Source organism: Ciona robusta, chromosome 12, assembly GCF_009617815.1.
Source record: "Ciona robusta chromosome 12, ASM961781v2".
Lineage (NCBI taxonomy): Eukaryota > Metazoa > Chordata > Ascidiacea > Phlebobranchia > Cionidae > Ciona > Ciona robusta.
This window is the reverse complement of record NC_143246.1, coordinates 1,020,739-1,045,094: the sequence shown is the minus strand read 5'-3', so window position 1 is coordinate 1,045,094 and position 24,356 is coordinate 1,020,739. Positions and strand designations below refer to the sequence as shown.

At 33.3% G+C, this 24,356-nt stretch overlaps 2 protein-coding genes and 1 long non-coding RNA gene across 8 annotated transcripts; all 3 read left to right on the top strand.

Moving 5' to 3' along the window:
• Nucleotides 1–267: 267 nt before the first annotated feature.
• On the top strand, nucleotides 268–15,361 carry LOC149726134 (uncharacterized). Of its 6 annotated transcripts, none has more exons than XM_089890754.1 (27): nucleotides 273–511; nucleotides 833–906; nucleotides 1,266–1,332; nucleotides 1,630–1,701; nucleotides 2,031–2,110; nucleotides 2,463–2,549; nucleotides 2,963–3,036; nucleotides 3,497–3,573; nucleotides 3,976–4,137; nucleotides 4,461–4,570; nucleotides 4,757–4,877; nucleotides 5,273–5,307; nucleotides 5,703–5,794; nucleotides 6,345–6,453; nucleotides 6,830–7,000; nucleotides 7,502–7,618; nucleotides 8,112–8,320; nucleotides 8,857–8,972; nucleotides 9,516–9,723; nucleotides 10,102–10,203; nucleotides 10,425–10,578; nucleotides 11,429–11,506; nucleotides 12,194–12,284; nucleotides 12,598–12,662; nucleotides 13,035–13,165; nucleotides 13,652–13,735; nucleotides 14,031–15,361. In XM_089890754.1, the coding sequence occupies exons 1-27, from the start codon at nucleotides 466–468 to the stop codon at nucleotides 14,197–14,199; spliced, it is 2,901 nt and encodes a 966-aa protein (XP_089746880.1). In that variant the 5' UTR covers nucleotides 273–465; the 3' UTR covers nucleotides 14,200–15,361. The 6 variants fall into 6 exon arrangements, with proteins under 6 accessions (XP_089746881.1, XP_089746880.1, XP_089746878.1 ...); XM_089890752.1 differs by having other exon boundaries at nucleotides 274–511; nucleotides 1,245–1,332; XM_089890753.1 differs by having other exon boundaries at nucleotides 275–511; nucleotides 1,615–1,701.
• Nucleotides 15,362–18,982: 3,621 nt separating this feature from the next.
• LOC149726133 (uncharacterized) lies at nucleotides 18,983–19,996 on the top strand. Its single transcript, XR_016386293.1, has 3 exons — nucleotides 18,983–19,095; nucleotides 19,470–19,572; nucleotides 19,892–19,996. It is a non-coding gene; the product is annotated as an uncharacterized LOC149726133 (long non-coding RNA).
• A 603-nt stretch (nucleotides 19,997–20,599) lies between these two features.
• Nucleotides 20,600–23,457, top strand: LOC149726132 (uncharacterized). Its single transcript, XM_089890763.1, has 5 exons — nucleotides 20,600–20,760; nucleotides 21,466–21,581; nucleotides 21,964–22,177; nucleotides 22,434–22,548; nucleotides 22,746–23,457. The coding sequence occupies exons 2-5, from the start codon at nucleotides 21,512–21,514 to the stop codon at nucleotides 22,842–22,844; spliced, it is 498 nt and encodes a 165-aa protein (XP_089746889.1). The 5' UTR covers nucleotides 20,600–20,760; nucleotides 21,466–21,511; the 3' UTR covers nucleotides 22,845–23,457.
• Nucleotides 23,458–24,356: the final 899 nt, after the last annotated feature.

The window sequence follows — 24,356 nt, the reverse complement described above, 5'->3', positions numbered from 1 at the left end:
TCCATTTTCTCAGACGTCACTCAAATACATTGGTATGTAAGAACGGTTCGAAGCGCGAGTTTAAACTGGCGGCCTGGCCGATGCTTGGCAAATACAGATTAAGTAAATAGACGCAGCAATTAAAGTTTAGCCACACGAGTATACTAGTTTAGCCAATTAGCTTGCGTAAGTGTAGCGGTTTTAGTTTTATAAAAATATATTCGTATAGTTTTTAAGAATATAACTTTGCCTTGTTTTATTTAATAATTAGAAATGTTAACTGTAGCCTAATTAAACACATTGTAATTACATTATATATTAACTTAATTATAATTATATATAACTTAATAAACCCTGCTTTTGTTTATATATGCTTTATTCAAACAGTAACACAACCATACAAGCTTGTAGTAATAGTAAACGCATGTAAATATGCAAGAAATAATCACAATATTGCAGTATTAGTTTGTTTTTATATTTTTTATCATGAATTTTTCGCGTCATATGAGAAACAGATCTTCATATGAATATGGTAAGTTTTATGTGTGTCATTACACACAAAGGTACATACATGGTAACTTGTAAGCGGGCACAAGGTGTATGAAACAGAACACCCGTGTTATAACGACTGTCGTTGCCCCACCATGATAGGATAAATAAGTTTCCTTCATGAATGTGCATAGCGTTTATGTACGTTTAGCACATATGAACCTGTTATCTGTTTGTCCACGATAATAAGATCATAATAATTCGAACGTTCGCTGTCAATTAAAAACAGAAGTAGATATTTATGCCGCAAAATATTTTTAATCAATGTATTAAATATATTTAAATATTTATTTATTTCATCCAGATCACAACAATGGCGACCTCCTTGTTCACGATAATGAGGCGTATGAGGGGGACGACAATTTAACTTCCCTTGGTGTAAGTTTTTAAACTTCATTATTATAAAAACAATAGTTCAGATTGAAAAATATGGCCCAATAAATTCTGTGCGCATATTTTTTTGGTTTAGGTTAAAATATTTTTTCACCAAAAACTGTAAAAACATTGTATACCAATAAAACACCAATCTTGCTTTAAAAAAATTAGTACGACATTAGTGGCAACCTTGAAAATATATGATGTGTTTCACAATTCTAAGTTGTTGTTATAATGTACTGTTAATCTGTTATACTAACCAAATTCCTCATGATCAGAAACTAACTTTTATGAATGTTAATTTCATGTTGTAGCTTGTACATTGCATTAATTAAATACAGGCAAATGGTGGTTTTCCCCAGGGAATTACCCAAGCCCACTTAGCCGGGAAGAAGTGGTCTCATCTGGCGCGAAACAAAAGGTTTTTAGGTAAATATTTGTTTTCTATGAATTTTGTAATTATTTATGTTTTATTCATAACAGTAGTTATAAATTATAAATGCTTTTTGTAATCCTTAAATCTACAATTGGATATTTTGTGGCAGTTCACATACTTTATGCATAAGAGCCCTCAAAGTTAAAATTCTCTGAATCAAAAATTTGCCGAAACTTTTACAAAAAATTAAATTGAAACAAAATGTTGGGGCTCTGCTTAATTGACCCCTTGACATTGAAAAACGAAAAAAATTTAAATGTCGTTACTATTTGAAGCCCGTTCTGCATCAGTAAGAGCTGGCACACCAGCAGCAAGCCCACACAATGGACTGGATATGGAGAACATTGCTTTTTGGCCAAATGGTAAGTATTTCATTACTATACAGTAAGATATACCTAACTAATAAAAACATTCATGAAAAAGTTGGCTTATCTGATTATGTATTAGTTGCTTACTTGCCTTATTTTTAAAGTTTTTCGCTATTTTTACTCGAATGACAAACTTTAAAATATACAACACTAAGTCACTAGGTGATAATAAAAGCGTTGTATTGGATGTATATTATTGTGTTTTTACAAAGTTTATTTTAAAATCATGTCAAATCCATGAAATGAGCCTCATATCATAATGTCAAAAGAGGATACAATATAATCTTACATGCTCAGAAAATTACCCGAATATTTATTTCCAGCCACGGACCAAGAACATTTGAACCACAATCTCATTTCATACTTTACGCAACTTGCAAGAAGCAACAATGACAATGATGAGGTAATAATGCTTGTTTTTAAATTGTGATAACACAGTTTTTTTGCAGAATAAATAGAAAATAAAATATATGTATATTTTATTTGCTATTAAATTTGTATTTACTCTTGCGTGGCAGAGCAAAAACAGTTATTATAACATTGGTGTTCTGTTTCATACACCTTATGCCTGCTTACGAGTTACCACATATATAACTTTGTTGATGATCGTTTTATATAAGGCTAACAATTAAGACAACCCATTGGTAATCACTGGATTGAAGCAAATTTGAAGTGTCTTCATGGACATCCACAATTGTAGCAACATTGAGCCTTGAACCCTCGACCCTCTAGTTATTCTAAACTTTATACCACAGGTGGATTTTGATTATATTGAAGATCTTCTTGAAAAAGGGGCTTCTATTAATTGTAAAGACAAACATGGGCAAGGAATCTTACATGAGGTAACATTAGTTATTATGACGTCATAAAAAGTGCAAGTAGATCAAACATACAATTAATATGAATGGATTTATGACAATATTATTTCTAACAAAAGAAAAATATTTAAAGCTACTTTATAGATTGCATATATTTTCCCAACTTTTTGCTGGAAACATTTATTGTTTTGAAACAAGTTATACCATAGCTATTTGAATTAAAGCAAAGCTGGACTGCTACAAAACTTGTAATTTATAAATTTCTATACTTAGTACTAAATACTCAGCTGAAATAAAACCAGTCCAACCAATGTTATACAAAATATGTTTTACCAAAAAATAGCTTTTATTTAAATAGAATTAAAATTACTTACTAAATAACTACGATATTAATTATAATTCTTTTTACTATAAAATCGTGACTTCCACCCACGAAGGCAGCAAGAGCTTGGCACACGGACATTGCATTGTTCTTGTTGGAGAAAGGAGCAAACATTGATGAAACTGATGTGTAAGATCAATTATTTATTGTTGTTGTGATTATAGGAAAGCTTGACTCTGTATGTGATCTTGTTTGTGATTCAAGAATCTAATTATTAAAAAAATGTGACCTGGTACAAATGTGTTGCCGTATTCTGATATTTTTTAAAATATTTGTAAGATGTAAGTTAAAAATAAAAAATAAACAAAAGTTATCTAGAAAAATCAAAATTATTGAAGAGATATATATTTATGTATATGAATGAATGTAACTTACTTTATCCTCGCGTGGCCGGAAAACGACAGTCGTTATCACACGGGTTTAACACCTCGTGCCAGCTTACGAGTTACCATGTATGTTACTTTGTGGGTGATTATTTTATTTTTTTTATATTTTAATACATAATATATAACTTGTAAAGTTGTCTCCACCATGTAAGGATAAGTAATGTTACATCCATGTTTTACATATATTATACATTGTGTTGTAGGTTCGGCCGAACCCCACTCCATGTTGCATCTGCCACAGATTACGCTGAGATGGTTGAACTACTTGTGGATAAAGGGGGTGAGTTGTGGGAAAACCACATTTATGTTGTTTATTTTTGAAAAGGCTTTTTTATCTTAAAATTTTGTAACCGTCTAAAATAATCTTTTTAGTGTAAGCTGGCTCACTGATGCCTGCCTTGCCTGCCTCTAAATCTAAGATTAAGGCTCAAGCAAAGCTCAATTCTGCTGCCCTTGTAGGTGTATGTATCCCTACCCCGGCAAGACAGTTAATATTAATAACAATTGATCCAACTTAGTGATTCCATATGGGTTGTCAAATTGTTTCATATATATGATAACAATTCCCTAAACATTATGGGGATAGATATATATTATTATTATAACAGGGTTGTGTCAGGTTACATTAAGGTGTTTTTCCATGTTGTTTTCTATCATCTAATCGTCATTATGTTATTTTTAGCAAACATAGAGCAACGAACGTTCGATGAAAAGCAAACCCCGTTACATTACGCTGCAAGGAACGATGCTGACGAATCTCTTCGTTCTCTCATTAAACTTGGTGCCGATATCGAAGCCAAGGATTATAAACTTAGAACTCCACTGTTTGTGGCTGCGGAACTAGGTAGTTAACTGTGCATAAGACGTATGAGTGGTATAACAATTATAACTTTCAGTTGTCTTTGGGCAAGCAACAAGCTTCAACGTCTGGTGAGGTCAATGCGGTAGCACCCTGGGTGTTGGGTAATAAGCCAACTCTGGCTTAAGCCCCAGGTCTGATGGCGTGTCTCGATGTAGAACCTCACCCATGTAAAATAGAATGGGTTTTTGTGGCTTTATATATTTTAGGTGTATAAAACAAAACCTTTGTGTTATAACGCATTTAATAGACCAACCATTAGGATACATGAGTTATTACAGTGTCAGTGATATTACTTTATGATTTAGATCGAAGCGAGACTGCAAGATATTTAATTGACATAAACGCTGATGCAACTGTGGTAGACGACTCTGGTCAACTCTGTATGACGCACATGGTTACTAAGATGGGACCCGTGGTAAGATGGTTCCCCTAATAAAGGGATTACATTTCTTTTGATTTTATGTGGATATAGTTTAGATTATTTAAAAAAACAGCAGTACTTACAAAATATTTTATGTATTTTTTTCAGTAAAATGCTAAAAATTAAGTTTCTGTTTTAAAACCAAAAATCCCAAATATTTACTTTCGTATATGTTCACAGGCAAAACAAGCACTCGATCAATTCCACAGGAAAGACAGAGCGAACAGGAAACAATATTTTTATCTTAATTTACTCGAAACTGGAAGGAAAAATCGTAAAATTTCGAAAAAGAATCAAACAGGTTAGGATGGATGTTTGTGAGCTTGCAGGTGTTTGTAGTCGATCAGATGTTTGTATAAGATGGATTGTCTGGTTGTGTAAAAACTAAAACTAGTTGAAACTTGGTCATGTGTTTGAACTCGTTTAATTTCTAGATAATTTTATATATTTTATATGTTTTAATTTGTTTATGTTTTAATATATGTTATAGTCTACTTTGTATAAATTACAATTGCATTTGAGGTTCCTCTTATAAGTTATAACAGGTACACAAATTTTAACTGATGCTCCAGGTCTTACATAAACCTCTTTTTATAGCCTGCTTTATAAATCTAGTTCTGCTGTAAATTTTAATCCATTTGTGTTTTAATCTTTACTATTATTATCATAGGGATGAATAATCTTTATATTACACAGATACACCTCGACAAACAACATTGGCCAAGACACCAGTATGTTGAGTATTTATCATTGATTGTATTTGTAGTTTAATAACCACTGTACGCTTAAGTTATTGTAGGAGCCTATAGAAAAAAACTTAAGCTTATTTTTAAATGTGATTTAAGTGTATAAACCATGGGCACCAATCCTGGGGTGGCAGGGTGGGCAGGCCAACCCTAGCATTTTCTACACTACATTAATCAGTAAAGACCACAACCAATATCCCATAGTTGTTTCATAGAAATGTGTGTCCAACTTTCCCTATCTCCACTACGTTTTTAATAAGTTTAGCGTTTAGTAATAAAATACTATTTATTTCACACTAAATAAGAGCAAGAAATACAATTCGTAGAATAACCAAACTAAACAATATTGTGATTTAACAATTATGTTTATGACATCACAGTTAGAGGTGATTGTTAGCTTCCGACAATTAGAGCTGATTCAACACCCTGTTATAATGAGGATGATTGATATCAAATGGAATAAATTTGGAAGGTGGGGAATATTTCATGATACATAAGTTGTGTTCTTTGAATGAGAATTATATAAGTAAATGAAAAAGATGGAAATTAACAATGTCACGCATTAAAAGATTCAATAAATAAAATATATTGCAAACTTATTGATAAATACCTAAAACAATGCTTGTCAACATTTTAGCAGATTCCAAAAACTAACCGTAAATAATAGTAAAGCTTTGGTGGCCTAGTTTCCAAACTACATTACAAACAACAACGTAAGATTTTAATATGGTTTAGCTTTTACAATAACAGTCAAAAAAAACTCTGTGAACCACTTTAGTAGGTGACCAGCCAAATGCTGATTCACTTTTATGGGTTAAGCTGTACTGCTTTAGTATATAGTTAAAACAACCCGCAGCCCAAGTTAACCGCCACTTAACCTCAAACGTGCTTTGTTGTTTGTTCTCCCATTCCTATATATTGACTAAGTTGATAAATCATGGAAGAAATATTTGAAACCAAACATATGTATGCTATATAAATACGGTAGCACACATAATAAACATGAGATGTTTATTCTACAGACGAGGGGCTTTCCAAGCTTTGTTCCTTAACCTTCTATACATACTTGTGTGGACAATACTTGGTGTGGCCGTGCCGTGGTACAACAGATACCATTACAACTTGCCTGATGTAAGTTTCTTTATGTTTTATTGTGTAGTCATGCATCTTATGTCAACACACAGAGATAGCGTAATTGCCTCATTCTGAGGTTACGAGTACAACTTGCCTGGTTAAGTTCATGTGTTCAATATACATTTTTTGATTGTTTTCAATTGTTTCCGCTCTTTGTTTTTAAATGTTTCGTCACATATAAATGTCAGAAGAGCTACTGTGCAAAACTTAAAGTAACCACCCACAAAGTTACATACGTGGTAACTCGTAAGCTGGCACGAGATGTACGAAACAAAACACCTGTGTTATAACAACTGTCTTTGTCCCGCCATGCAAGAATATACAAGTTACCTTTATAACCTCCACTTTATATTGTAACCTACTCCCCCCCCAGGATTGGTGGTTGATATTATTCTGGGTGATTGGTGTTTTATTCACTGCGTATTACATTGCGTACGAAGTGAGAGAAATCATTTTATCGAGAAGAAGGTTCAAGAAGTGGAAGGATTGGAGAGAAAAACAAATTAAACGCGACATGAAGTTTTGTCATCCCAAGTGGCCGGAGGTATCGGTTGTTTTCTAATATTCGATTTCATTTTTCACAGATCATGTCTTTATTCACACATTTTTTCCATGGGATGTCTAACTTAAAAAAATATATATAAATGGCTCGTTGTTTATCTGCTAGTTGTACTGGCCACCTTTTGGCTTAATTGTTTTTTAAATATTGCAGTTAATGACAAAATATTAAGTTTTTCACATTGTTTCAATTGATGTCACCTGCTTATACAATGATGTTTATTCCAGCTCAATAATGAACTGCAAGTCTTTCGATGTTGATGACAGTGTTATCGGTTGTATGTAAGCCGAAAAGTCAAAGTATTTATTTTTCAGCCGGCAAAATTACCCATTGCTTCATTTACAAAACCATACCCTGATAATGTCTTTCCACAGACAAAACATTGGTTTACCAAACATTCTATTTTAAGCAATATAAAATTAATATAGAATTTTTTTACTTTGTATACACCGTATTGAACAATAAAAAAACCCTTCTTACTTTCAGGAACACAAATATCTTGAAAGTGAAACAAAATATCTCGATGATCTTCTGCCTTCGTATTTTTCCGATTTCTGGAATTATTTTGATTGGATCGTTTATTTCTTCCAACTTATTGTTCTGGTTAGTTGGTTTAAAAACTTTAAAAACAATTTATTCTTTCTGTGCATTCATTCTTATAACTATAAATAAGAGACTGAACAAAACTAGTTTATTCTAAAAAAGATTCAGTTAACTGGCAACAAAAGTTTGTAAAAATATCAACTATATATACGCAAGCACACTGAAACAATTACTGTGTGGTAACATCATCTTTATACTGTTTGCAAAAAAAGCATGTTTAAAAAGAAAGAAAAGAGAATTAACAATTACCAAATAAATACAAACATTGCTGTAAGCTTTTACTTAACATTTTTTTACCGTTTTTAACAAATGTTATTTTGTTGCTAATTCCGTTTTCTGTTGTTTTAATTAATCTGATTTTCGTTACTGTGTAATATATGAAGAGATAAATAAGAAATGATGTAATAACTATAATTTTAATTTTTTTAAAAAATTAAAATATCTATGAATATCTTGATATAAATAATCCACTGATTTCATCATAAACCTCCAGCTTCTCCACATAATCGATGTTTCGTTGACCTCGACCTCCCGTGTTGATCCATGTTGTTCCGTCACCAACTTCACGGTATGCATTCCAACCCCATGTTTCATGGAGGCCAGGGTTAACAACTTAAGTCTCAGCGCTTGGTTCAACAGATTCTTCGTTGTCACCATACTGTTGCTATGGTTACGCCTTATGAAGGACACAAGAGCTTTCAGGTGAAACATAATAGTTATTATGTGAGACACAGTCGAAGGAATGAGCTGTTAATACTTTATTTTATAAGATATTTTAATGTACAAACAGTAACTAACAATCACCCACAAAGTTACATACATGGTAACTCGTAAGCTGGCAGAAGGTGTATTAACACCCGTGTTATAACGACTGTCGTTTTCCAGCCACGTGAGAATAAAGTAAGTTACATTCATACAACTCATAGCATGAATGTATATATGTTTCCTAATCTTTCACGGTTCATGGCCCCTTTCAGAGACGCTCAACATATTTGTTCTAACGTATGTACAACTATTCTTTTATTCAAAACTTTACAGTAATCTACTTCTAAAATAAACAAGGCCACGAGCAGAGGTCTGCTTGTGGCTTCTAAAACATCCTGTAAAAATTTTTTTTTCTAAAAAGTAATTTTATGTTAATTTCCGCTAGCCGACCTGAGATTGGGCTAGAGTTGCTTGATATTCTTATATTTTCACTTGAAACCAGTATTGAATCTTATAAACATTACTTTCCACAGGTTGTTTGGTCCATTCATTGTAATGCTTGGAAAGATAGGTTGGGATTTATTGAGGTTTTTGTATTTGTACCTAGAGTTCTACATTCCATATGCTTGTGGCTTCTGGATGGTGTTTGGTGAGTCTAATCTTTATATAAACTATAAAAGGCGGAGTTCAAGGCTCACTGAGATAACTTAATGAGCCTTGAACCTATAAGTGGGGATTTTTTTAACTGAGAACATTTTTCTCATGACATTTTTTTGACTGGATTTCGGCTAGAATAAATAAAAATGTGATTTTTTTTACGAATTCGTAAAGTTGAGCCAAATATGGAAAATTTCCAAAATTTTTCCTTGTTTCTCTCAGGTATGTATGTGTTGAAACTTTAGTTACTTATTCTTGGTTATCACTTTTAAACCTGCTGTCAAATATGTTATAAGTTTAATCTAATTGCTCCAACCCAGTGGTCAATAATGAGTTAACCCATTTGTGTGGCTAAATTAACAGCCACACAAAAAATGAAAAAATCCTCAAAAACTAATCACCCTCAAAGTAACGAACATGGTAACTTGTCAGCTGACACGAGGTGTATGAACACCTGTGTTATAACGATTGTCGTTTTCCTGCCACGCGAGGATCAAGCAAGTTACATTTATTAATTCATTCATTTCCCGCCCAGGCAACCTACAAACAATATCATCGATGTCAACGGTCGATCAGATGCTTTTTTCTTTGTTCCGAATCACTTTGGTTGATGAATATCAATTCAATGAGATGCAAACATTTGATATCGTGATGGCTTACATCATGGTTGGGACATTCCTTGGGGTGTCGGCAATCTTATGCATCAATCTATTCATTGCTTTGCTGTCCGATACTTTCCAAAGGTGGGGTAAAAATATATCTAAATAATAAGTTTTTTAAAACAGAATCGATATTCTGGAAAACATAAATTTTGGTCCTAACGTTTAGTGGTCACTAATAGGCTGTTCAAAATTTTTTACTAAATGAGAAAAAAATATCCCTAATCCAATCAAAACAAAGTTACTTTTGTTTTAACTCATAAGGGATATGGTGTATAAAACAAAACACCCATTTATAACTACCATTGCCCTATCATGCAAGGCTAAATATGTGGCATTTATTCTACTTATCTGAATGAATGAATGAATGAATCTAACATTAAAAAGTGTGTATAAAAATAATGTATTAGAACTTATACTTTTAAAATTATTTTTTAACTTATATTTGTTTTGCCTTCACAGAGTTTACGACAATGCGAATGCTAACGCTGTGATGCAACAAGCGGCATTGTTACTTACAATTGAAGAGAATCTTTCTAACAGAGCAAGGAAAAAGTTTATAAAGTAAATGTTTGTGTATTACCTTGTAACTGGAAGGTCTCAGGTTCAAGGCTTACTGTGAACGGTTAGGTTATAACAACTGTCGTTGTCCCGCCATGTGAAGATAAATAAGTTGCATACATGGTAACTTGTAAGGTGACACGAGGTGTGTAAAACAGAACACCCGTGTAACAATGACTGTCGTTGCCCCACCATGACTGTAACCCACCACCCCCCACATTCAGATACATCGATGACAAATGTAGTCCCGAGGAACAGTTTTACGACGATGATCTCACTGTAGCACAAGATGATGATCTTAAAAAAGTGACGATCAAGATCAAAGAACAAATGGATGAATTGTTGGAACATATTCATGATAACGAGAAGGAAAGAAATGTGGGTTTGGGTTGTTATTAGTTTTGTTTGTGTTTTAAATAAAAATGCTACTACATGTAACTTATTTATTTTGGCTTGTCGGGGCAATGTCAGTCGTTACAACACGGGTGTTTTGTTTCATACACCTCATGCCAATTTACAAGTTTCCACGTATGTAACTGATTTATCTTTGCATGATGGCGCAAGGACAGTTGTTGTAACACGGGTATAATGTTCGTCATTTCCCTCCATATGACGATAACCAAGTAACATTTATTCAACTTGTTTCAGATTATAATAGTTTTGATACTTTACATTTCTAAAGTTTATATAAAATATTTAAATGCATCTTGTTCATGCATGAATTACTTTTAACAGCTTTTTACAAAGTAAATTAAACTTTCTAACTTTTATTTTACAACAATGGGTATTATGACATCATGTTGCTCAATGTTTTGTAGTTGACTGTAGAACTAAAATATTGTGTATGAGAAGCATTGATACTAAGCTAACTTTAAAATCCTGTACTATTTTAAGTGTAACAACAGTACTTCTCAACCCCTGGGTCACCATTTGATTTGGTTGGGTCGCCTACTAGTGGTTCACAAAGAATTTTCTTGTCATGTTATTGTATGCTTACAAAAATTGTCAGAAATTTCTAAACCTCCAAAATACATAATTGACACTTTAGACAACCCATCAGTAACCACTGGGTTGGAGAAATACTGGCCAAAACAAAACTTGTGTTTTATGTTTTGGTTGCGGCGTAAAAGGTTCATACACGTTATGTTTCTGTATAAGTAAGACTAACACAGCAATAACAATGCATGCATTACATTTACATTAGAATGTTTTTCCCTTCAATAAATAGTTTGAACCGCTATCGGCACGTCAACCAGATAATGATGACAATGGAAAGGAGAAAAGCACAAAACGAAGAAATGTTTTGGTAAAACCAGTTTATAGATCATACTTCTTATGCACACTTTTTTCTTTCTATTGGAAGACTAACTTGGACATAACTTAACAAAAAGGCTTGTGTTTGTTCACTAGGTGCAGTGACCACGCTTCTTTTTTCAATTAAAAAGCAATTTAACCGTTGGCGTGTTTTAACGACTACCGTTAGGCCTCTATATCCTGTCCTTTAACTAATTTTTATGTTTGCTACCATAACCGAAGACACAGTTAAAAGTTATTATTATTACTTTAAACAGAGAAAACTAAGTTTGTGTGTACAATAGTTTAATATGAGAAACTTGAAGCTGCAAAAATAAACTAAGTTAACTTTACTCTTGAAAAAGTTATTGTGTATACAACGCCTGCTAACATGCTGCTTTGATATAGACTTTATTCTAATACGAATGTTTGTGCATTTGATTTATTATATAAATATTGAGACACGAAATTAAAGGTTTAAACATTTCTTTATGCGGCGTTTGTATCATAATGTTGTAGAAATATTAACAATACTGTGTAGAATTACCTGCATGTTTCTCTTTGCATCTTGAAATATTATTTTTTATCTTTAAAACAGGGATAAGAATTTAGAAAACAAAATTATATTATAACGTTTGACATTAGTACACATGTATAAAAAGGTTTTATTGCATAAAAGTGAATTTTTCATCTTTTTCAGGAAGATTTTTCATCAGCAAGGAGTGGTAAAGCAGCAATTTCCGGTCCCAAGAAAAACATGAAAGATGTTTTAGGAATGGTCATGGCTTCGGGTGAGATGAAACAATGAGCATTCTACTGTTGTTACCACCCATTAAAAAATACTTAAAATTGCACTGAGGAACAGTGGTTAGCACACCTGCCTCTAACCCAGAGGTTACAGATTCAAGGCTCGTTGCTGCTACTTCAACCCAGTGGTACCTTATGGGTGATCTAAATTGTCAGAACATTAAAATATCCAAAGTTATAACCCGTCATAGTACCAAGTTTTTTGACAATTTTTGCATCTTTATATTGCCCATTGGTTTTTGGGTTATTTACCTTTAGAGTCAACCCCTTTATCATAAATACTTTGTTCCTTTTTAGATGAAGGAGGGGGTTCTTCGGGCAGAAAACTCGGTGAAATGTCATCAAAGCTGCAACAATTGCAGGTAAATGTTTCTATGTTTTATTATTTATGGATGAGCTAACTTGACATGCCAGGGAACCTGGGATTTAAGTCCGACTTTGCCAATTACTCCAACATTGTATATGTACATTCTATTCTATATGGGTGAGGTCCTACAGTGTGGTATGCTATGGTACATGGTATCTAGGCCAGAGTTGATTCATTACCTTTATTATAAAAAGTCAGTGTTCCTTGATTCTTGCACCAAAAAAACAAAGTTGGAGGTCATTTTATTGTTATGTACCTTCATACTTTTATGTTTGACTATCTTACTTTTGTTAGCTGCAAAATGTCATTTCTGAAGCACTCTCTCCATTTACTAAGTAAATCTCAAACTTACATTAAACCTATACAGATGACGCAACGAGACCAACAACAATCGATGAGGTCATTAGTTGATGATGTCAGAGAAATAAAACAATTATTGCAATCCATCGCCCCTGGCAACTTGAATGAGTTCGGATCACAAACATCAGGTCGTGTAGGGTGAGTAATATCTTCAATCCAACTTCAATTTATACTTGTTGTTATTTAGTGAAAGTTTGTGACCAACCAGTGTGTAGTAAATGAAAACACTTTGTTTATTTTATCATCCAACCCCTTTGGCAAATTAGTTGGGCAAGACAATTAGACGGCGTTTACTCCAACCCATGTCCAATGTTGTGGCTTAGAGCGCCTACTTTTAACCTAGAGGTTTTGGGTTCAAGGTTCGTCACTGATACCGATGTGGGCATGTGTTGTTTTTGGGAAAAACACTTAAAAACAATTGTTCAATCCTATAGTCACTAATCAAATGCATGTCCACAATATCAGTCATGCATAAAAAACACCAAGGAAGTCACATTCATAATAACTTGTAAGCGGGCACAAGGTGTATGAAACAGAACACCCTTGTTATACAACTGTCATTAACCCTGGTACAGCGAATAAAAATAAGTTTCAAACAATCATTGGATAATGTATAATGCACAGCAGCGATGGTGGTGGTGGAATAAAACAAAAGTCAAGTCTTCTTCACCAAGTTGTGTCAGCTGTCAGTGGTCAAGGTGCTAACATGTAAGTTGATTGTTTGCTAACAATCAAACACAATGCTTATTATATCATGATAAACATAATTGTTATGTCACCTTAATATTAACGCAGAAGTGATTTAATTAAAGACACCAACAGGTTCATGCTTGTTGGTTGTGAGGATATTTATTTTTACTAATATTAAAACAAACTAAAATACCAAGGTAGCATAGAGACAATATCCCAACATTTATATTTGAGGAGTTCTTAATTACAGAATTTAAAAAAAAAGGAAAATTAGATTTAAAAAAATTAAATATTTTAAATTTTTAAAATTCAGGCAATCTCTTAGTCACACTGTGGAGTCCGAGCTCATTTCACTTCCTGGTTCAGTTCCCGCTACTTCCAGTGATTCCCACAGTGGAGTAAGAACGACCAAAGTACAAATCGATCCTTCACAAAATAAACCAACCCTCGGACCTGGGGGGAAAGACGAGACAAATGTTTAAGACGGGACGCCATTTTCAGAAAAATGGGAATCCTGGTCCTCACTTGGACTTGTGGATAAAGTGCTTACAAAAGTGTGTGTCCTAACTAATGTTTGTAACAATTTATTGCAGAATTTGTTTTTATTTGATTTCGATGATTTTTTTAACTTTTTATAAAGTTAAGGTGTCAGAAAATAGTTTTGCAAAAGCTCATGAAACATTTATGATATTTTATGGGTATTCCCCTAAACCAACACCAGCTGTAACTTTATAGAATAGTATTAATACTAGGATTCAGCTGCAAATATTTTGTAATGAAAATATTTTTTGTTTTTATTTTTATAATCAACATTTTTTACGGTACGTATCATGTTATTTTTTACGCTACATATTATGTTCCTATTCAAGAAATTCATTTTAAATTAGAAAACCTTTTCTAAATGTTTCCTAACATTTTAGATTTTATTTTAAGTTGCCCAAACTATCATTAGTTTATAGGTTTTATATATTTATATTACGTGACCGTGAAGATCTAAAATGCTGTTAAAAATATATATTTTTATTGTTTCTTCATCAAAACAAATTTGTATTTCTCGCATGCTTCCAAACCCTGGTTAACCAAGACCTACTTTTAATGCTAATTGTTTTATGGAGATCCAGAAACCACAATAAATCATTATAAAGTTGATTTCCAACAAAGTGACAATTCTGCTTTTGTGTCTAATTAACAGAAAAATGCCGATAACATTTCAGTATCGCAAATATATTTTTAATTATTGATTATTGTAAGCCTCTTACAAAATTATTTTAAGTGTTTTGTTATAAATTTCACATTTCTAGATTTTTCAAATCAATGATTTCTAGGAAACAGTTTATTTAAAAATTTACTCTCCCTGTGTGGCCAGCGCCAACCAATAAAAGTTCCCGATATTTTTATGCAAGAATATTTACTTCAACCACCTCAGAGTTGCCAGGACAACCAACTCACCTCTTTTTAAAATCCCTTTTCAAATTTTGGGTTAATTTTCAGCAAGAATTTTTTCTCCAGTATTTAAAAAAACAGTAGTACATGTTAATGTATATCATATCCAGTCTTCCCTTGTATATGCACTGTGTCTGTTTGTGCTGTGTTTTTATTATGCATGATACTTTCATCTTTTGTAATAAATTATATGGAAAATTACCTGACCTATAGCATTTCACCTGAATTTACAACATTCGTAAAACTAACAGTTTTGCCAATAGAAAAATAAAATATTAAGAGACAGATGTCTCATAAACTATTTTATAACATCCTTATACAACACTGTTACCCAACAAACTGTATTTTTTTTAATAACATATATACGTCAAAATAAACTGTAAAATAGCGTAATAATTTTATTTTTTCTGTTTTTTTATCCGGCTACAAACATTGTATTCAATACCTCATATGTGAACAACCATCATAAATATAAAAGTTGGTTTGGTGTTTAATATTTATTCACAACTACAAACATGTTTGGCGGGGAGGCTGCCTGCCACAAGCCTAGAGGATACAAAATAAAGAGAACATCCGTCAAAAAATAAGTCTTCTGATTACTGGCAGTAGCAGGTAGGGGATTTCGTATCTTGGTCTGCAAAGTATAACTAGGATTATTTCAATGGTTGTTAAAATATAAAAATAAAACAAGTTACTTGTATGGTAATTTATAATTGGCATGATGTGTATGGAGACTGGGACCTGTTTTATAAATGTCTGTTGTTGGCCTTTACACATTCCTTTATTTAATGAATATGTTGTTTAAACTATCTGATAAGAAATCAAGTCAACACTTGTTGTTCAAGTAACCATGGCATGCTATTTATAGTGAACTAAATTATTGGACAAACACCGAGCATAATAATACCTAAGAATTGGTGAAATGTTCAAGTTATAGAGGCGAACCATAGAATGGTATCAACGTCGAACCCATAACCTCTAGTGTACAAGTAGGCACGCTTAGGCTACCATTGAATGAATGTAACCTACTTTATCCTTCTGTGGCTGGAAAAAAGACAGTTGTTATAACACATGTGTTCTGTTTCATACACCTCGTGCCACCTTACAAGTTACTACGTATGTTACTTTGTGGGTAATTATTTTTTGGGGATTTTACATTTTTTTAATGTGTTGCTGATAACTTTATGAACCCCGTATGACACACATAGTAGTTACAAAGCAGCAAAGTAATGCTCACCCGACGTCTGGTTCAAAGTTTATTGTTCCTGCAACCCAACCGTGTGAAGAATTATTTCAAGCCAGTAGTTCAGCTCTGTAATTATCGGATATTGTTTGAGTAAGATAAGTTGTATCCACTAAAACGTTAAGCGACCTTCAGGTACTTGTACTTGTGTATTTAAGTAGTAGTTAAGTTAAGTTGCTACTAACTGCATAACCAAAATATATAATAATATTCCAGCTCCAATTTATATAAAAAGGAAGATAAGATTCACAAATATAATATATAGGGGAACTTCCTTTGATGAAAAACCAAGGGAAAACACGGTTGGGGAATTCCCCATTAAAGAAATATTTGCAATCAATTAGCAATCAGGGATTCATTTAATTGTAATATGTTTCAAGTTGAAAAATCATATACATTAAAATGTACTAATATGTTGCTCATTAATAAAAATTGTGGTTCATTGATTGAACAAATATATTCTGTTAATCATTACACTGATGTGTGTATAAACTTGGCAGGGGTAATATTGAACCATGGTTCAAACTTTCATTTCAATCAGTAAGAAAATGAAACGTGGCAGAATAAAGCTACAAAGTTTATAATATAAAGAGAGATATATAGTTTATTAAAATAATTTTAATTTATGTTTCCTGTGTTATGCAATTAACAAGTAATAGGGGTTATAACTAAAATAAATAAAGTCATGTCGCGTCAACCTTTAATAAGCAGATCCAATGAAAAAGTAGGTAAGAGCATTCTATATGCATGACAATGATGTTGATGCAGACACGAATTGTAAATACACACATATATTTAGTGCAAATTATGCTCATTGTTGAGTTATAACATAGGTGTCTTCTTATACACCAGACACACATGATGTATTCATACACTTTATGCTGACTGTCGAGTTATAACATGGGTGTCTTCTTATACACCAGACACACATGGTGTATTCATACACCCCATGCTCACTGTCAATTTATAACATGGGTGTCATCTTATACATCAAAAACACATGGTGTATTCATACTCATCGCGTCGTCTATTGACAAACCCGTGATAAAATTAAGACAATCTCTCATTAGCGATTGTTAACCATCTGAACCATGATAATGATTACACAACTTCAGGTGATTGTAAGTTTACTAATACTCTGAAGAAAGTTCTCTATACTTTCTGCAGGGCTCAAATTCAGAAAATCGTTTTTAAAAGAAATTCTAACAAAAATCAATTTTGTCAGGGATGAATAATTTGAGCAATGGTAAATAAACATATCAGGTCTCAACTATGTCACCCATACTGACTGAGGCCTATAACTAATTTATCTGTATGGCTGTAAGTCAATATCTTCTTAAAATAAACAGCAGTGTTTTCCAACGTTTGTGGCCTTTCTATTATCAAGTGCATTTTTTATGAAAAGCACCCTTGAGTAACTTATAGAAGATATAACCTTAACAGTAGTGCTTACATTATATAGAGTAGTGTTTAAATTTTCTTTCCACCCAGGTGTAAGCAACTCTTCTGCAGCTCAATCTGATTCACAGGTAAGCAGCTAACAGATAGGTTTGGAGAAATTAAAAATTAATTATCATACAGTTGGTAATATAAAAACCGTAAAATTCAATAAATTGAATTAGTATAATCAGAACCCATTAAGCTTATGAGAATTCATGGCTAATAGAACGCAGGTTTATAACATTAGTTGGGTTCAATATAAAGTGTTAAATAGAGAAGGGCCAACTTTGGCCTACATCCCAGGCCCTATCGGGACTTTTTGAACTATTTACAAAATTTTAAATAGCAAATATTTTTCTTTAGAAAGCTTACACCAACCAGAACTTTAACAAGTATGGGACCATCAATGTGGATGCTGCAGTGATTGATGAAACTATCACACAGGTCGTTGATGAGGTTGGTAAAGATCTGGCACAGGGTATGGCATCATTCCACTTGCCCAGGCTTGATGATCTTATCATTGTGTCAAAAAACAGTTATTGGAAACCGAGTAGTCCTTAGTTTATATTTTCCGCCATAAAATAATAAATCACTCACAAAATTACATACGTGGTAATTTATAAATGCGCCCAGGTGTATAAATCAGAACATCCATGTTATAACGACTCTCAATGCCCACAAGAAATAAATAAGTTACACAAGTGGTAATTTGTAAGCATGAGGTGCATGATATAAAATAACTTAATTTGAGTTTCATAGTTCAGTAGTTATGTTTATATATACAAACCTTTTGATTGCAACATCAATGTAACATTGTGTTTATCAAGGTTTCGAATAATCAGCAAGATGAACCTCAACCAACTGAGGTTCAGAAGCAACAGAATGTATTAGAACAGGAGGCTCATTTGGAACAGGTGAAATTAGCAAATTAATTGATTTTTAGTGGGTGTAGTTAATGAATTAGTAATTTCAGTCTTTTCTGCTGTTAAGATGGCAATTTGTAACCTAATTAGACTCTGCATAGATAATATGGAACTTTTACAAGCCTTTTGGTAATTGCAAGACATTTTAAACTTAGGTTTCAACAAATCCCAATTAACTGATAGTTCTGCAAGCAGTGTTCTCGAGTACAATGTTATTTTTCAAACTTATTTCTGTAGCTTAAAGAAATTGTACAAAAGAAGAAATTTGATTCGGTGATAAAACCAGAATGGGAAGAATTTATAAACGAGAAATGGAAAAATTATGGAGGGTAGGATTAACAATCAAACAGTATCACTATTAGACAACAAATAAAAGTTAATATTATAGACTTATCATGTAAATGTGCAAGTGATTATGTTTAATGACTGTTGTTTTGCTCTTAATTCCACTAAACTATAATTGGATTATGAATTCACATTAAAAAACAACCTACATATAGTACTGTGGGTTAAGATAGGACACATTAGAACATAATATCCAAATATCTTGATCGTGTTTTAAACAATTAACAGCGGTCTATCGGAGTCATGAGGATACGGTTTTATAATTCTTTGAATGTTCTTTATTTTCTACCAAGCGGGGCTAGAAAATAGAATAAAAAGGTGTCCCATCTTCCCCCACTCAACTATATTGTTTTACCAGTTATGCAGAACTTGTGATGTTTCTGTTTCAATGTTTAATGGCAATCGTTTGGACAATATTCCCTGTTCGTGTGTCATGGTACAAAAGAAGAAACAGCGCAGTTGTAAGTGGATAAATAAATTAATTTTGTTAACCTCCCATGGCGAGTCAAAGAAAGTCGTTATAACATGGTTGTTCTATTTCATTCACATCGTGCCCGCTTACGAGCTATCACGTAGGTATGTAACTTTGTAGGTGTTTTTTTTTCTTTTAATGTATGACTGACAATTTGAACCACCATGCATGTAACTTTTTAAAACTTTTAAAGAAAACACTCCAACCACTGATCCTCAGCATCGTGAATAACAATATAGCAAAGCATTTATATAATCATAATCAAAGGAAGAAATAAATTATGTTATCAACATTATTCTTCTTTCTAGATTGCTAGAAATGTTTTGGCTACAGTTGTGACAGCAGTCCACACCGGTATGATGATACATTACAAATTACAGGAGCCACCTGAACCTCAACAGAAACTTTGTGTAAGATAGTTTTATATGTACAGATTTTTTTAACATTGAGTGACAAATGCCTTAACAGCTAAAATCACTCTGACATTGCAAAAAAGTGGTCATAAAAATGATAATGTAAAGTTACATTCTGTCAAGTTATTAGAGTTTTTTTTCTCTATTAACCAAACTGTGTATATTTCCAGGGATCCATAATGCAGTGGTTGTGGCACTGGTTTAAACCAGGCTTCAAACTTCTCAAGATCTTGTTGCTTTTTACTACGACAGTGAGTGATTTAAGTTTGTATTTATTAACCTACACACACAGCCTAACCAAGGTTATTATAGAATCTACACGGGTGATGTCCTGCAGCGTGGCATGCCATGGGACCTAGGATTCATGCCAGTATCGGCACATTACCCCAACACCCATAGTGCTACCACATAGACCCCACAATAAAGTATTGCCAGTGGCTTTCCCGAAGGTAGGCGACGAGGGCTTCAGTAGTAATAGATGGGAGATAGTGCTTACATATGCTGGACCAAGGTGATGATGCCATGTATACTCATGGTTTTATCTTCTCCAGGTTTGCATGTGGGGTGAAAAATATTGGACTTCTGGCATCCCATTAGCCATTATGTTGTTCTAATGACCATTTCACAACATGTATTGACACCCCATGTGATACACAAGATGCAAGGGTTAACAACCTGAGTTTAAGTGTTTGGATCAACAGGTTGCTGGTTATATCAATTCTAGTGTTATGGTTCAGATTGTTGAAGTACACCAGGTCTGTCCGGTAAGTTGTATATGCTTGTAACTTGAATATTCCTGCGTGGCTGGGAAATGTATAGCACAGTTGTTCTGTTTCATACACCAGGTACCCGCTTACGAGTTACCACAGATCTGTGGGTGATTGTTTTTAATGTATGACTGACAGGTGGAAAGGCCATTAGTGACCAATGGGTTAAAGCGATTATAAGTAACATGATTATGATTATACAATTACTCCAACCCAGTGGTCACTAACAGATTTTCAAATTGGCCAGCCAAACATAAAAACAATCACCCACAAAGTTACATTTGTGGTAACTCATAACCTGGCGTGTAGTGTTTATTTATCTCTTCTACCATACACCTTTTTGGTTTAAACAAAAAAAGGGCAGGCCTCGACAGCAAAATCACAGTCATTGGAAAATTTAAATCATAAAAACTGTTGTACTTCCTTATTTATACCCTTATAATATCATGGCTGAAGTTTACTTTAATAAGCCATTTATACATACTGATATTTCTATATAGTAGAGTGGGAGAAGACGGGACACCTTTAGTACTTAATATTCAAATATCCTAATCGTGTTTTAAAAAATTAACAACGGTCTATGGAAGTCGTGGGGATATAGTTTTATAATTCTTTGAATGTTCTTTGTTTACTACCGAATGTGACGAGAAAATAGAGTTAAAAGGTGTCCCATCTTTCCAACTCTACTCTATAACTTTACAGGTGTTTATTTGAATTTTATGAAAGTATAAATGAGTTGTATCATCTTATGGGGAAATTAATATTCATGTATGTTGCATTCTTTGTTCCATACACATTTTGCTTCTGGATAATATTTGGTGAGTGTGTATAGTTTATGGCATTTATTTTTTTGTTATACAGCTTGTGTTACTTTTTATTAGTTAATCTTAAAATGATTTTTGTACAGCTTTACACTTTTAAACTGGCCTTGCCAGAACAACACAGTAAAGTAGTTAGAGCGTCTGATTCTAACCCAGAGGTTACGGCTTCAAGGCTCGACGCTGCTACTATTGTGAACAAACGCAGTGGTCACTTATTGGTCTACCTTTAATTGTTAGCCGCACACTAAAACAATTACTAACAAAGTTACATACATGGTAATTAGTAAGTGGATATGGAACAGAACACTGATGTTAAAAGATAAAGCAAGCTACACTTATTTTTTGCATTTACCCTGATTATAACCAGTACACTTTAAAGGTAAAATGCAAATGATTTCCTCTATGATAACCCCAGAGAAGATGGTCTTTTATTTGTTTCGGATGAGTTTAGTTGACGATGATGAAGAACAATTTGTTGCGATGCAAAATTATGATTCTTGGTCCGCTTATTTCCTAATTGGAAGCTTTCTATTTGTGATAGTCATTCTTATTGTCAATGTCTTCTTTTCAATTCTCACTGGAATGATGCCAAGGTTAATCACCTTAAAAAAGTGATCCATATACTTTAAACTAGATACACCAGAAATATTTAAATTATACTCTAAATTAGATATAAATTTCAGGCCGAAACCCATACAAGCTCTACTCTAGAAGCTCAATAAATACTTGAAGTTGCAAAACACTTTAGACCCAGATTGCAATAGTTAAATTGATTTGTTATCTCTCTCTTGGATCTCTATTTTTTGGAATCCAGACCTGCCTTATGTACAAATCTTTTTTCGGTTTCAGAAACAACAAAGACATTGAATCCAAGTTTTTATTGCTAAGAGCCTCCCTTGTGCTTCGCTATGAAGCTAAAAAAATTAAATGCATGGAAAAACTGATAACAGATTTCAACGAATGGGTATTTTTTGTTTAAAGTACAAATTAAATATTTTTTATCACTTTGACTGGAACATAAAATATTATTTAATTAAATGTACCACACTTTCTTTAAAACACTTTATGCTAAAAGTACAGTTTTAAACTTCAAAATTTCTTCTCTAAAAGTAGATCCAATATTTGGGGTGTTTGCAAATTAACAATATTTCTTTATTTTAGTTGAAAAGCTGCAAAGGTAAAATTGATGAGATGTGTTCTAGTGATGAAACTGAGGAAGGTAGAGCCAATGTTCATACTGATAATGAGTGTGAAGCTTAAATATCTGTTTCAGCATTAAACATTGTATTTTTGAAAGTCTGTGAAACCTTTTACAGTTAAGGATATTTGTTTAACCCATTGCTTTTCAACCTTCATGTACAAACCAACGCAGTAGTTATTATTCATAGCAACAGCATCAACAATCAAATGTAGAACTACTTTTGGGTTATGATGCAGTGTCAAGAAGCATGGTTGTGGAAATATTTGCACCTTAAATTGTATATGTTTGGAATAAAACAATTTGTTATGTACACATTATAGAATTTATGCTTCTTTACACAGTTGCTCATACATATATCGTCAAACAATCATTATTTGATGTGGTGTCTAAACAAACTGATGACAACTTTTTTCTTTTAATTTGTTACGGTGCATAACAAATCTTGTTTTGTTTATTGAAGTTTTAATATTGGCGAGATACTTTTAACCCAGCTTGCAATAAACTTAATTGCAAACAAAGAGATTAAATACTGCTTTTAATTTCTTTGGTTTTATGAATTAACTTAATTCTGGAAAATGTGGTCTTACAAATCCAGCCACAAGCAGAAGAAACCCTAATATGGTACAGAAGATGTTAAAATAAAAACATAAGTAAATGTTCTTTCTGCTGATGGGTAGAGTGATTGAATGGGTGTTTGAATTATTACAACGTTCATTAGAATTGGTAAATGGACATTTTATATAGTGGGATAGGGGAAGATACGACACCTTTTCATCCTATTTTGCTCGTCCCATTTGGTAGTAAACAAAGAACATTTAAAGAATTATAAAACTGTATCCCCACGACTCCCATTTACCGTTGTTCATTGTTTAAAACACGATCAGGATATTTGGACATTACGTGCAAAAGGTTTTCCCCACCCTACTATATGATAAAATTGTTGCAACTCGACGCCTAAAGTGACGTCACATAACCCAATCACAATACCTAATTAATCAATGCCAACAGTGCGGATACGACTTATCTCATACGAGAGATTTTCCCATGAAAACAAACCCCCCGTTGAACGTGGTTAATGATATCCCGTTCCGCCGATGACAGGCCCAAATCGATTCACTTTTATCGCATGACGTCACACTGCTGTCACGTGATTCTGTCCGGTATATAATTCGCCTTTTCCCTAACACAATAACGAATAACGAGAAACCACTATCGGCACTGAGACCTCGAGGTCAGTCTAGGTTCGTGGCGGGCTCTTACGAGCCTTTGCCCAGCCGTCAAGTAAGCTTTTGCCCGATACCGTATCGTGTACTTGTATACCAGAAAAAGGAATAAAACATAGCAAGATATCATGAACTGTTTGGTTTCTGGTTATAAAAGCAATTAGTACTACAGTAGATATAGCACCCCGCTGAAGCCTGTATATGAAGTCGGATCAGCACGGAGTCATATAACCCAACCAGCGATCCTGTATATTCAGTGGCGGCTATAAAATGACCTATATATCTCGAGCTCCATATTGGGTCTTATTAGTTTTAATTAAGTCATAGCATGTTTAACAGCACGACACG